Source organism: Octopus bimaculoides, chromosome 23 (genome assembly GCF_046866305.1).
Source record: "Octopus bimaculoides isolate indiv1 chromosome 23, ASM4686630v1, whole genome shotgun sequence".
Taxonomy (NCBI): Eukaryota; Metazoa; Mollusca; class Cephalopoda; order Octopoda; family Octopodidae; genus Octopus; species Octopus bimaculoides.
The window spans coordinates 27,322,041-27,337,779 of record NC_142950.1 but is presented as its reverse complement, the minus strand read 5'-3'; the positions used below and the strand labels follow the sequence as shown (position 1 = coordinate 27,337,779).

Sequence of the window (15,739 nt, the reverse complement as noted above, 5' to 3'; positions counted from 1 at the left end):
AACAGGCTCGGCAAGTCAGTAATATTTAATTTGATAATCCTTTATTTAAATTCCACAGAGTTGAAGACAAAGCATAAGTTGTTATGCTTCAGCTCTATCTTAAATGAGCAAACCTATGATGAAAGGCCGTGACCATCACGTGGGTTTTAAAGAGTTAACTTCGTCTACATTATCCAATGTGTTCCTACCTTAATTTAAGAGAATAGGGTGTAATTTGAGTGATTTGGCTGCTATTTCTAGCAACCTGAGCAATCACATAGAAATCCTCTTTTCGTTGGTTTGATAAAACACCAGTCATATATATTGTTGCTGGCACAGTTGTTAGAACGTCCAACTCGCCCATTCCTGCGGTATTCAAAGCCCTTTACGATCTGAGTTCAAATCCCAGAGGCCAACTTTTCTCCTTCCAGTATTAATAAAATAAAGTAGCAGTCAAATACTGGAGTCATTTTACATACCTGTAATATATTGTGGGTATGAGTGGAATTGTAATATGCCTTAGGTTACATAAAGAGCTGTCAATAATAATAATTATGGTTTCTATAATAAAAATGATTTCAAATTTGGGGTACAAGGGCAGCAAATTCAGGGGAAGATCCGTCGATTACATCGACTCAAGAACTCAACTGGAACCTATTTTATCGACTAGGCTATCAATCCTGGGGGTTTGGTAAGACGATTACATCGACCCCAATGCTCAATTACTACTTATTTTATCGATTAGGCTATCAATCTTGGGGGTTTGGTAAGTCGATTACATCAACCCCAGTGCTCAATTGGTACTTATTTTATCGATCCTCGAAAGGACGAAGGGCAAAAATATCAACCTCGGCTGAATTTGAACTCAGAACGTGAGGTCGGATGAAATGCTGCTAAGCATTCTGTCCGGCGTGTTAGCGATTCTGCTAGCAACAATAACGAGCCCTAGATAAAGAGAGGTAGAGAAAAAGGGGAGAGAAATATTCGGGAACAAGTGTAAAAAAATGATAAATATTGGCAAACATCCCTAAACAAAGGAATGGCGTGTAGAAAGAACTAAACTTCCCGGGTTTACGAATCATGTGATCTGCCATGGTCTTATATTCATATCCTCCACAGCAGCAGCAGCAGTAGATGCAGCAACAGCAGCATCACTATCAGCAATAACAACAGTAATAACATCACCAGAAGCAGCATAAAAATCATCATCAATATCATCAGCATCATTAAGAGAGAGAGTGTATAGTAGCAACAGATAATTCTTCTGCTTCTTCTCCTCCTCTTCATCATAATCTTCGTGAGTAAGCAGCAGCGGCAGTAACAGCAGCACATGGTACCCGTCATGCATTGCGGCTGCCAAATGTCGTTCGCCATGTTGTGAAGTGGTTGTTATTACGAGCGTCAAATCCTTTTTTTAATCCAATGTCATCACGGTTTGTAACTTCTTTAATTTCGCATCGCCAACATTCTACCCGATATTTTACAGTTCGACCTTTCGTTTTGTACATTGATATTTCTGTTTTGCAGCATTGATCTACCACAAAAAACTCGAAGCTGAAATAACACACACACACACACACAAAAGCTATTATTTTATTTTTTTATTTTCGAAGTGAGCGAGAGAGAGAGAGAGAGAGAGAGAGAATGACTGAAAGAGGGAGAGATACAGAGAGCAAGAGCAAACTAAGATAGATAGAGAGACAGACAGAGCAGCACGACGTGTCTTCCTCTTCTCAATTATAATTCTCTATGTCCCGCCATGTTGTTATATAGCTGCTTTCTTCTCCCTTTTTACACCACTTTAAATGTCGATAACAAACTCATGTAACTGCACATATTAGTCATTTTCATGTATTCTCCCTCTGTGTCTTTCTCCTTTGTATCACATATATCTGTCTCTCTCTCTCTCTCTAGGTCTCTCTCTTTATATCTCTTGTTAAAACATTTACATTTATCAGGTAATTTGTAACCATGCTCATATAATATGTATATATACACTCACATCTATATTATATACATGCACAAAGAATATCTAATATATATATATACGTATATATATTAAATATTCTTTGTGCATGCATATAATAATGTAGATGTGAGTGCATATATATATATATATATATATATATACATATGTGTGTGTGTAGATAGCTTTATATAACATTCTCTAGTGTTAAATGCATTAGTCTGTCTAATAGTCATATATATATATATTAAATTTCTAATCTCTCTCTTTCTTGCTCACATATATATATATATATATAATTTCTAAATGAAACATTCAAACACTAAGATTTGAAGTTAGATGTCACTATATAATTTCTGTATACATTTATACATACATATAATATAATTTCTATAAATATTTATACATACATATATATATATGTGTATACATATTCGATCTGTCTTGTCTATATCTGCCTCTACAAGCTAATTTGTTCTTTTCCATGTCTAATGTTCCTCTCCCATTCTCTCTCTCTCTGTGTTTCTAATCTGTTCCTCTCAAATATATCTGATCTCTCTCAAGCGTTATCTATATCTAATCTCTCTCTCTCTGCACACACACATTTAATGTTCCTCTATTAATTCTTTATATATCTAATTTGTATCTCACAAATATGTCCCTCCTCTCTCTCTCTCCATATCTATCTATCTATCTATCTCTGTCAATATCTGTATTTATGCATCTAAAATTACTCGTGTTTCTCTATTTATTTGTCCCTTGTCTGTGTACCTAACCTACCTCTCTCTTTTAGGGTCTCCACACACACACACACTCTTTCTCTCTCTCTATGTATATATATATATATTTATCTCACCAATTCACTGTGTAGATATCACTATATGAACACATATATACAGCCTTTCGTCTTATATATATATATATAGAGAGAGAGAGAGAGAGATATACACACACATACATACATAGATATCTATATATATAACCCATGTGTTTATGTATCTAAATCTCTATCCATGTCTCTTATTTTTTTTGTAAATTTCAGACTTGAGAAATGATATAATGAACCCCGGATGCCCATTTTAAATATGTCCTCTGAAGTAGCCTGGGACACCACTAACCGTGGTATGTTGACAAACGGTGGCCACCACAGTAGTGGCCATCACTCTGGTGGTCAGCATCAACACCATCATCATCATCACCATCATCATCCACAGCAGCAGCAACAGCAACAGCAACATCACGGTGGTGGCGGCGGCGGTGGTGGTCAAGACATGAGCGGGATGCGACAACATGGCATGGCTAGTCGTTCTCAAGACGATGCCAGAGTTGGTTATTTCTTCCAGAGACCTCAGACTGATGCCGAACTGGCCAACTACGGTAACAAACGTTGGGCTGCAGGTGACGACAGCCTTATTGAACAGGTTCGTTTCCTCTCCTTGTCTCCTTAGACGTTTTCCTTTATCGCACCCTCCCCCCATCAACGTCACCACCCTTGTCTCGTCACCCATTGTAGTTTTCAGTTTGAAAAACCTATTTGTTTTGCTGTCTAATTGTTATAACAGCTATTTCTTGGACATCAGAAAACTGGGGAGATGCTAATAGAAATTACAAATTACTTAATTAGTAACACTGAATAATAATAATAATAATAATAATAATAATAATAATAATAATCATCGCTTCTACTAAAGACACAAGGCCTGAAATTTGGTGGTGTTTGAGACTAGTTCATTCCATCGACCCAGTGTTTCACGGGTACATAATAACAATAAATGATTATAATAATAATTACATTTACACCCACGCGGATACAGACAAACTTTGGGGGAATGCCGATAGTTTATTAATATTACGTGAAACAATTGTTTAATAACTTTGAATAATATATATACACACATATATGTACACAGACACACACACACATCAAATTAAGACATCTACATAATCTTCATATTTCTGAGTACATGCAGATAAATACTTTCTCTAATATATGTCTGTGTGAATCATCTCGTGCAGCATTTATTAAGACTACTGTATATATATATCTTATACTGTATAAATAATATATACATACTCACACGCATGTATGTACACACTCACACACGTAGAACATACATGGAAGTAGATATCAAATCAAGGTTTATCTCCCTGCATGTGTAGATGTCCAGTGTAATAAGCATTGTCCTTCGATATACACCCAGTCGCACAGACTATCATTCCATTCACATTGTATATATTTCTGTATAATTAAGCAGTCTTGCTCCTTATAATATAAAAAAAGTATTGTGCATTTGTGTTTATATATATATATATATATATATACACATAGATGGATACCGTAACTAATGTGTATAAGTATAATCTGTAAAATGCTCTTTTTCCAATAAATATAATTCTTGTTTGTGCAGACTACCTCTAGTCTTTGATGATATATATATATATACACACAGACACACTGAGACCTCTTTGTGTATATATAATGTATTAAAATATTTGATTCTACGGGTTTACGGCAAATATCATCCATGTATATTTTAACATTTTCCAAGTTAATTGTCTTATCTATATATATATATATATATATATATATATATATATATATTGGCTAGTGAGATGTACGTATAACATAATAATATTTTGTTTCAGGGCCGTGGAATGACTGTGCAGGATTTGGAAAGGGAGTTCCATGCTGTCAGTTTAAGCCAGAGGGAGGTATGTATATATTTATTCATAATGTTTTTTTTTGTTGTTGTTGTTCAATTTACCTCTCGTTTAACGCTAGGTCAGAAGAGACATTTTTGATCACGAACGGATTTTTTTGTTTTTGTTTTGGTCACGACCATCTCGTATTCCCCCCCCCCCCCCCAATCGCCTAAGATCACAAAACATTTTTTTAAAAGACTGGGGGGTGTAGTTCGAGGAGTGGGTCTTTAGCGGCTATTTCTAGCACGCCGATCAACCACGTAAGAGACACACCGTCATGTGTTGAAAACTCGATCTTTACTTAGAAACATCCACAATATATATATATATTCATATGAAATATACACATACATTCACTTTCATATCTTTTTTTTCTGAGATACTTATAAGTCTTAACTCTCTCTTCTCACTGTAGATGTAGAGCTGTGATGTGTGTATGTACATATATATATATATATATATATTATATAATGTAGTAGTTAGCAGAGCTCTACTCAATTTCTTCCCCTTAGTTCGTTTAGTCGTCCATTTTTAAACGTAACACTAGTTATCGTATTTTCACACCCTCGTGCATTGTGGTGTCTGCTGGAGTTGTCTATGCGTATCTCTAATATATATATATATATATCTATGTGCTGTATGTGTGTGATAGATCATGTTCATAGCCTCGGTATATATATATGTATGTATGTATATAATTGCTATCAGCTCTATTTACTGTCTTCATTGACATTCACATAACTCTATCGGATGACCATAGCTACTACAGTTGGGTACTAATGGTGGGCACTTGAGTTTTCATCATGTGTATTAACTATAGTGATCACTGCGTGTGTGTGTATATATATATATATATATATATATATATATATATATATATATATTTATTTACACACATGGTGGAGGTAAAGAATACATACACCACCCGTTTTCGGCGTAACGAAAACCTCTAACCTTAAAAACACGGCGTGTACGTATTCTTTACTTTCGCCTATATATATATATATATATATATATAAATATGTAGGTAGGTTTGGTAAGGCAAACGGGAAAATAGAACTCAAAGCGCGTGTATATATATATATATTTCATAATCGGTAGATGCTAGTGGCTTAGGAACGGAGAGTTTCGTGTGTTGGCCTTGTCAATTACACGAAACTTTCGGCGCTTGTTTCACTGTAATCTCTGCCGATTATGAATTATTTGTGTCTGCTTTTATGTAAAAGATACTTATGAAACATAAAACCGGAAGATGTTTAACTTTTTTACAAAGGAAAGGTTGCTACAGTGACTTCGAAGTTTTGGCTTTTTTGCTTGCCTTTATCAATGTATGTGGGGGATATATATATTATATATGTGTGCAAGATAGCTTTTTTTTTTTAGCCATCAGACATTTAATGGTGTTAAGTATAATATTATATACTAAGTTTAACGGTAATACTAACCACGCTCTCAAACAAAAGGTTACACACACACACACACACTACTACATGCTGCCGACTCACTCATACTTGACTCCCCTTCCCTCCCTCTTTCTCATGTCTTCCCGTTACCTCCCTCTCACTATCGCTGCTGCTGCTACCACCACGTTACCGTCTAATAAACTCCCCTTCACTTACTCTCAGCACCAGAAGTCTTTTCGTTGTGTTGTAGCCTTGATTTTTCTTTTTGTTTTTTAAAATTTTTCCCCCGTACTTAAAAATGCTTGTTTAGTTTGTCCGATTTAAAAAAAATCCCAAAATATCATTTGGAAACCTCCACGATCGAGATTCGAAACCGGAGTGTCTGAAATATACAAATATATATATATATATATAAACGGTCGATTTCTGATATTTAATGTTGAGGATGACGGGCACTAGGATGTTTGTCGGTCGAGTGGTGCGCGCGGTTTAATTTAGGTAGCGGCGGGGTGGACTACAGACCGTAAGAGAAATTAATTTAACACTATTAGTGCTTGTATATATACACAAAAATGTATATACACACAATCGCACGCACATGCAGCAAGCCATGTATGTTAAAAGTATCTAGTTTATTCGCTCCAAGCTTCATTTGTCTTCTAATATATACATATAACAGTTAAAGCACAAAACCATATTATATATATATATGTGTGTGTATATATATATATATATTATAATAAAATTAAAAGTTTCTTAGTATTTTGTGATTAAGTTGACGATCGATTTTTAAAACCTGGGAATGAATAATCAACCTGTTTTTTTTTTTTTTTGGTTTTAGTCATTCAATTATTTGTCATACAGCTACACACGCACGCACACAATAGTTATTGTTTAATTGACTAATCATTATAAAACTTGATTTGTAACTTTCAATTACGTTCGGTCGTCTACACACTAAATATATGTATATATAAATGCAGTGTATTTTTTCTTTTTCCAATTCCCCAGCAGTTACAACACTGTGGTAATGAGGGCATTGTTATAGTCATATATATATATATATATATATATATATTTATATTTATATAAGGGCATTACTATATAATAACGCCTCACGCCATGAGGGACTCTAAGGTCAGACTACTATAAAAAAGCACACACACACACACACACATATATATATATATATATATCAAATAATAAGCAACACGGATTTCAAAAGTGATTGCAGTACGCACGTTTCATGCTACTTCAATTTATTTAAGTAATGTGAGCATTACCTTAAATGCAATATGAAGAGCAATCTTCAGCTGCACGAAAAAATGTAGAAAAAAAGACATATTACAAATGTGGCAACATATTTAAGGTAATGCTCACATTACTTAAATAAATTGAAGTAGCATGAAACGTGCGTACTGCAATCACTTTTGAAATCCGTGTTGCTTATTATTTGATTTTAATCACCCATCCTTTTGGGATGTGATATTCGGGTGCCTTCGCATAAGTACCATATTCAAGCCTTGAATCTATATCTAAACCGTATATATATATATATATATATATATATATATATATATATATATATATACTGTTGTGCCTGGGGAGAGTCATTTTCTTATTGTGCCTTAAAACGATATATAGATATAGGGCAGGGAATTGCCAATTAGTTAATAAAATTAATAATTAACAATTTTGCCAAGTAGTTCAGTATGCAAAAAAAAAAAAACCTTTATCGTTAAACCATTTATAATTATAAACATATAGGGATCAGCATGAATTGTAGTTAGAGTTAGTAGTTCTTTGACGGCTATTTCTAAATTTTCAGTATGTTGGTGAAACAACTCATGCTGATCCCTATATGTTTATAATTATATATATATATATATATATATATATATATATATATATATATAAATATTTCTATATGTATAGTGATAAAAAGCTTTGGAGCACATGGAATAAGATTTCAGACTCTAGAGGAAAACGGCATTTCTTTCCCCCATTGTGATTGTATTTTCTTTATATTTTCTTTTTTATTTTTTTATAATGGGTCTCTTACTAATTTTTACCTTAGCGCCATTTTAATTGCATCGATTTTACGGTGTCTGTCCTTGTTTACTCTGTATGTGTGTATCTCTGTCTGTCTGACCCTCTTAGCAACTCGTCTATAAACGTTGTAATAGGTTTTTCAAAATGTAGTAAATCAATATGATTAGAATGTCTGTAAGTACATTGTATATATATATATGTATGATGTATATCGAAGCATGTCTATTAGTTTTCGTCTGGAGGTTCCGACGAGGTGTGTAAATGAAACTGACATGTCTGAAGCCTAAAAGAAAAACAAATTTCTAGATGAGGACATTTTTTTTCATGTTAACATTGTCAAACAATCAGTAAGATTTGTATTATGTAATAAAGACTAATTTTTCTTTTAATTAGTATTTTGGAGGGTTTTTTTTTTTTTAAATATTTCGACATGATAAATAATTTGTTCCCTTTGTGTATGCAAAAATATGCAGTATTTAGAATAGAGGCGGGCACTAAAGGTATAAAAAAAAAAAAATCACGGTGGGAACACCTTTAACAAGAATAGGCATTTAAGATTTAAGGAAAACAATGTCTCATCTGGTGTTTAAAACATCGTTATGAAAAAAGCAACTAAGCCCTTGTTTGAAACAAAATTTTAAAATAATTGAGAGAATAAAATTGGTAAATTTACTAAAGTGAATCGTAATCTTTAAATCCACGAGACTTAAACATCCTCGTAACTGTTTTTGTGTGCTCAAAAGGAAAACCGACTTAGAATAGGATTGCTCCTTATATTTTGAAAAATTTTGTTTCAGAGCTTGAACTCTCAGCTTTCACTCCTTTCTTAAATTAGGCACAAACAGGAATTGATGCCACAACACTACAATATCTCCTGCTGCCTATATTTCTGAGCTTACATTCTTTTGAACGTCAGCAGTATAGTGTGTGTGTATATATATATATATATATATATATATGCGAGTAAAAATAAATACAAAAAAAGGGGTTTTGTATGATTGTGTATAGAGGAATATATTATTTTGTTTAAAAGAGTTCCAACACTGTCTGTTTTTTATGTTTTATTTATATTCCTGCAAAACCAATGTGGGATATAGAATATCATCATCGTTTAACGTCCGCTTTCCATGCTAGCATGGGTTGGACGATTTGACTGAGGACTGGTGAAACCGGATGGCAACACCAGGCTCCAATCTAATTTGGCAGAGTTTCTACAGCTGGATGCTCTTCCTAACGCCAACCACTCAGAGTGTAGTGGGTGCTTTTACGTGTCACCCGCACGAAGGCCAGTCAGGCGGTGCTGGCAACGGCCACGCTCAAAGTGGTGTATTTTACGTGCCACCCGCACAAAAGCCAGTCGAGGGGCACTGGCAACGATCTCACTCGAAAACCCTACAAAGGCCAGTCAGGCGGCACTGGCAACGGTCACACTCAAAATGGTGCATCTTATGTGCCACCCGCACAAGAGCCAGTCCAGGGGCACTGGCAACGATCTCACTTGGCTTGCCGGGTCTTCTCACGCACAGCACATATATATCGTTGTCGTCGTTTAACGTCTGCTTTCCATGCTAGCATGGGTTGGACGATTTGACTGAGGACTGGTGAAACCAGATGGCTACACCAGGCTCCAATCTGATTTGGCAGGGTTTCCACAGCTGGATGCCCTGGAATATACAATATATAATATAAAATAAAAATGGATGGTACAATGAAATAAAGTATTGAATGTCTTATTGAATACATGGTATATGTCCCAGATGTTCAGGTGCAATAAAGACTGCAAACAAACAGGAAACAACTTCTATCTCATTCCAGGGTGAAAAACTAGAGGTAGTCGATAGCTTCCGCTATCTGGGCGACCAAGTTAGTAGTGGGGGTGGGTGCGCTGAAAGTGTAGCTGCTAGAATAAGAATAGCCTGGGCAAAGTTTAGAGAGCTCTTACCCCTGCTGGCGACAAAGGGACTCTCACTCAGAGTAAAAGGCAGACTGTATGACGCATGCGTACGAACAACCATGCTACATGGCAGTGAAACATGGGCTGTAACTGCTGAGGACATACGTAAGCTCGCAAGGAATGAAGCCAGTATGCTCCGTTGGATGTGTAATGTCAATGTGAATACCCGTCAGAGTGTAAGTATCTTGAGAGAAAAGCTGAACATTAGAAGCATCAGTTGTGGCGTGCAAGAGAGACGATTGCGCTGGTATGGACATGTGGTGAGAATGGAGGAGGATAGCTGCGTGAAAAAGTGCCACACCCTAACAGTTGAGGGAACCCGTGGAAGAGGTAGGCCCAGGAAGACCTGGGCTGAGGTGGTGAGGCAAGACCTTCGTACATTGGGCCTCACCGAGGCGATGACTACTGACCGAGACCTTTGGAAATGTGCTGTGCGTGAGAAGACCCGGCAAGCCAAGTAAGATCGTTGCCAGTGCCCCTGGACTGGTTCTTGTGCGGGTGGCACATGAGATGCACCATTTTGAGCGTGGCCGTTGCCAGTACCGCCTGACTGGATCCTGTAGGATTTTCGAGCGAGATCGTTGCCAGTGCCCCTGGACTGGCTTGTGCGGGTGGCACATAAAAGACACCATTTCGAGCGTGGCCGTTTTCGTGCGGGTGACACGTAAAAGCACCCACTACACTCTCTGAGTGGTTGGCGTTAGGAAGGGCATCCAGCTGTAGAAACTCTGCCAAATCAGACTGGAGCCTGGTGTAGCCATCCGGTTTCACCAGTCCTCAGTCAAATCGTCCAACCCATCTAGCATGGAAAGCGGACGTTAAACGATGATGATGATGATGTCTTAGTGAATAGATGAAATATTGAGTGTTCAATATAAAGGATTAAATATATAAAGGCGAATACGTATTTTCTATACCTTGTGGTATTTCATCATGGCCGGTATGACAGACTTTAACAGATATGACCAGTTATTTCTGGTGTGTGTGTGTGTGTATATAATCATCCTAAAAACGGTATTCATCCTTTGAAAATAGTCTTCTTCCTAGTTAACCATGTGACAAATACTTTTCACCTGTCCTCAAATTGTATTGTTATAGACATTGAAATTATTAGAAAATATATTTTTACCACATTTTTAATAAACTGGTTCCGGGTTCCTAAGGTGTACAATGTGGTCCTTGCATCAGTATTCACTGATGAATGGAGACCTGACAGTGTTGTAACCTCACCCTCCTCTCTGTCACAAACCTCTTTCACCGTCATCTTAATTCATTTGTCGATATGTCACTATACCAACCCGTTCCTGTTTTCCTCTCTGTGGTTAATAAAGTACTCAGAATTTAGAATTGCAATGATCTCCATTCTGAAATGTGTTGTCTGAATACTGAGAGCTATTTTTGTCTGGCTCTCAACTATTTCTGTTTAATATCCTAGTAGAACCAAAGTCTGTTTTAAGTGTTGTAGTTTTCTGTCAATAAGTGTTTTGAATTAGTATAACTTTCATAAGATAGGTGCATGCGTTTATGTGGTAAGAAGCTTGCTTCTCAACTTCATGGTTCCAGGTTCAGTCCCACTGTGTGGCACCTTGGACAAGTAAGTGTCTTCTACTTTAGGTTCGGGCCAACCAAAAGCCTAGTGAATAGATTTGGTGGTTGGAAACTGAAAGAAGCCTGTCGCGTGTGTGTATATGGTTGGGGAAAACAAGCTTTTTTTAACCACATAATCCTGCTTGTGAAACACTTTACACAGCTCCCCTTGTTCATCTCTGCCCATATTTCATAGTCGTACAGCAATTGGTAAATTGACTAAAGCGAATCGTAATCTTTAAATCCACAAGACTTTAACATCCTCGTAATTGTTTTTGTGTGCGCAAAAGGAAAAGTGACTTAGAATAGGATTGCCCCTTATATTTTGAAATATTTTGTTTCAGAGCTTGACCTCTCGGCTTTCACTCCTTTCTTAAATTAGGCACAAACAGGAATTGATGCCACAACACTACAATATCTCGTCCAGTACTTTAGTTGGGTACTTATTTTGTTGGTCTCTTTTGCTGGTACAAACTGGTTGCCTCACAGTTAGCTCTCTACCCAATTTACTCACAGGGCTTTAATCCATCAGGAGCAGTGTTAGAGGATGCTTGTCGAAGTACTGAACCTAAAATCACAGTATTACAAAACAAGAGTTCTTTAACTCTTTAGCATTCAGATTCTGTTAGATGTAATGTTTATTTATTCTGATTGCTTTGAATTAATCATGCATTATTTTGTGACTTTGAGATTTCAGTGATGTGGTTATTTTTATAATGACATTGTTGGGTAGATGTGAGAAGCCAGATCTAACCAGTTTGAACAAAACAGAATATTTTGGCTGGATATGGCCAGTTTAAATGCCAAAGGGTTAATCACACAGCCATGCCTACATTTACCTGTGTTAAACTATTTTATTAGGATTTTGTTTTTTCTATTGTTTCCCCATTACCTGTTATTCCTGACTGAGCATACCTGCATGTTGTGTAGTATCATGTCATACTATTTGAGAAGACCTCTAGCACAACACCCGCTGTGTGTTTTGTAGCCTCATGTTATACCCGATTGTGCAAACCTCTCGCACGATACCCCACTGCATTCTGTGTAGCTTCATGTCATGCCTGGTTGAGTCAACCTCTAGCACCACACCCACTGCATGTTGTGTAGTCTCTGGCCAGCTCCAAGTAGATGTCTGTACTACGACTGGGCACGCCTCCCACTGCATGTAATAGAGCCCGCTACTCTTCTGACTGTCACTCAAATTTTAAAATTAGTTGGTTTGCTAGAGAAACAGTTTCTAACTACTAATTTGGAACAATTAAACAAACACGAAGCATTAGCCTCTTTGTAGTATTGAGTGTTACTATGTTGGTAGGTAGGTGGATGAGTGGGTGACTAGTGATTTATGTTTAAAGATTATGATTTTGACTCACTTTCTCATTGCGAAATATTCTACAATTTGTTAGATCTAGGTTGTTTTTTTTTTTGTCCTAATTTTTAATAGGTTTGAATTAAATACTGCAATCATTGCATGTGTTGCCAGCAGCTGTAGTTTTCCCTTGAGTTTATATTATTGATAAGTTATGCATTAGTAGTAGCAGTTGTCGAAGCTATTATTATGCATGGGATATATAATGTATGCCTGTCTGTGTAAGGTGGAATAATGGGCAAGTTCAATATTGGATTGATTCACGAAAATCTATTTAAATATTGATTTCTTTTTAAACTATAATAATATAGGTGGGATATGAACTAGGAAAACTACTGCAGATGTTGTGCCCTAGATATATATATATATATATATATATATATATATATATATATATATATATATATATATATAGGTGTGGCTGTGTGGTAACAAGCTTGTTTCCCAACCACATGGTTCTGGGTCCAGTATATCCTTGGGCCATTGGGCCAACTAAAGCCTTGTGAGGGGATTTGTTAGACAAAAACTGAAAAAACCCGTATGTATGTGTATATATATATATATATATATATATATATATAAAAGCTACAATGTCCTTTCAGGTTTTTTTGTTGTTAAAGACAGTAAAGGGAGATGTCCTAGATTGCGATGTAAGAGGATCCCTCATTTTTGTCCTTAGGTTAACTTTAGTTGAGCCTGATGAGATTTGGACAGAACATGGAGAGATTTTGACAGTAGTTCATCTAGTTTGGTGTCGACCAGTTTATGAATATTGATAATAAATGTTGATTAGGTGAGAGGGTTCTTTTGTAAGATTATTTTCTCACCATAGTTTCCAACTCAGCATTTGTAGTATCTCGTTTCTGTTTCATTTGCAAGTTTGTGTATTGAAACAAGTTTTGTTGTCTTACGAGCGTCGTTATGCCAGTAATAACACACGGGTTCAGTTCCACATCTTTATTGCTTGTTGATTGGTTAAGTATCTAACCAACTGGCTATTCAATCATTTAACCCTTTAATATTCAGGTTACTCTGTCAAATTTAATGCTTATTTATTCACATGTTAAAAAAATTAATCATGTATTGTCTTGTAGCTTCAAGATTTCAAATCATGTGATTATTTACTTCTAGAATGACATTGCAGGGTAGGTGTGAGATGCTGGATCTGGCCAGTTTGAACATAAAACAGGTACAATATTTTGGCCAGATATGGTCGGTTTAAATGCTAAAGGGTTAATGTGTTATTTAAGCAATCAATCGGTTATTTGTTTGTCACAGTCTTTCATTGCTATTCGTGACTTGGTGATTTCCCTTTTTCACGCTAAGGTCTGTTCTGTACCTGTCTGAGAATTGGTCTTTTGTTTGCGTGTGTGTGTATAGAGGTTTGTTTAGAAGAGGAGGTAAGGGTGAGAATAAACCAAAGGTTTGTATGTGTTGATGTGTAGTTTTAGTTAAAAAGGGTAAAGACGCCCTTCAGTCATGGATGACCATGGGATTGCACCTAGAAAGTTCCCCTCGAGGCACAAGTCTAGGCAAGGTTGTTTTATGGAAGACCAGCAGTTACACAAGGTGCTACACAGTGCGGCTGAATCTGGAACCATGTAGTTGAGAAGTAAACTTCTGACCTCACAGCCATTCCTGTGCCTATTAGTATATATTCTCTCTATTACTTGTTTCAGTCTTTTGACTGTGGCCATGCTGGAGCACCACCTTTAGTCGAGCAAATCGACCCCAGGACTTGTTCTTTGGATGCCTAGCACTTATTGTATCAGTCCCTTTTGCCGAACCGCTAAGTTAGAGGGACGTAAACACACCACCATCGGTTGTCAAGCGATGGTGGGAGGACAAACACAGACACACATATATAAATACATATACATATATACGACGGGCTTCTTTCAGTTTCTGTCTCCCAAATCCACTCACAAGGCTTTGGTCGGCCCGAGGCTATAGTAGGAGACGCTTGCTCAAGGTGCCACGCAGTGGGACTGAACCCAGAACCGTGTGGTTGGTAAGCAAGCTACTTACCGCACAGCCACTCCTGCGCCTAATTTTTTTTTTTTAACTCTGAAAAGACAAAAAGTAAAATTGATATTGATGAGATTCGAACACTGTAGAGGTAGTCTGCCCAATTTTCTCACTGTTATTTGAGCTTATTTAAAACTGACCTATTTATTATATGTTAGAAGAGTTGAGCTAGCATGTAAAGTATGGTTCTACTCTGTGGCTGCTGTTGAGTTAGATTTAATTTTTATGAAGTCAAATTGTAATTTGAGCCAAGAAAGTGTTGTTTATAACATGCAGCTATACTGCGGTACCATCATTATGGTACATTCATCATCATTTAATGTTTGTTTTCTATGCTGGCATCAGTTGGTTTGACAGGAGCTGGCCAGTTGAAGAGCTGCATCAGGCTCCAACTATCTGTTTTGGTATGATTTTTGTGGCTGGACACCTTTCTTTTTACAAAGTGCACTGGGTGCTTTTTACGTGGTACCAGCATGAGAGGTGCAGGCATGGCTGTGTGGTTAGGAAGCTTTCTTCTCAACCACATGGTTTTGGGTTCAGTCACACTGCATGACACCTTGGGCAAGTAGCCTTGAGCTGACTGAAGCCTTTTGATCAAATTTGGTAGGTGGAAGTTCCTGTCTTGTGTACACGATTGTGTGGAAGTGCTTCTGCCTCTCAACCCTTTAGCATTTAAACCAGCTATATCTGGCCAAAAT

At 36.7% G+C, this 15,739-nt stretch overlaps 1 protein-coding gene across 5 annotated transcripts in view; it reads left to right on the top strand.

Moving 5' to 3' along the window:
- The first annotated feature begins 1,273 nt into the window (after positions 1–1,273).
- The window catches only part of LOC106874486 (pumilio homolog 1), a 58,910-nt gene continuing 44,444 nt past the window's right edge, over positions 1,274–15,739 (top strand). For 2 of the 5 annotated variants that reach the window (XM_089340368.1, XM_089340367.1), the window contains exons 1-3: positions 1,274–1,412; positions 2,988–3,366; positions 4,592–4,657. In XM_089340368.1, coding sequence (XP_089196494.1) covers positions 3,016–3,366; positions 4,592–4,657 — 417 coding nt within the window. In that variant the 5' untranslated portion in view covers positions 1,274–1,412; positions 2,988–3,015. Of the gene's footprint in view, positions 1,413–1,630; positions 1,938–2,987; positions 3,367–4,591; positions 4,658–15,739 lie in introns of those variants that run through there. The other 3 variants (XM_089340371.1, XM_089340369.1, XM_089340370.1) reach the window with 2 other exon arrangements.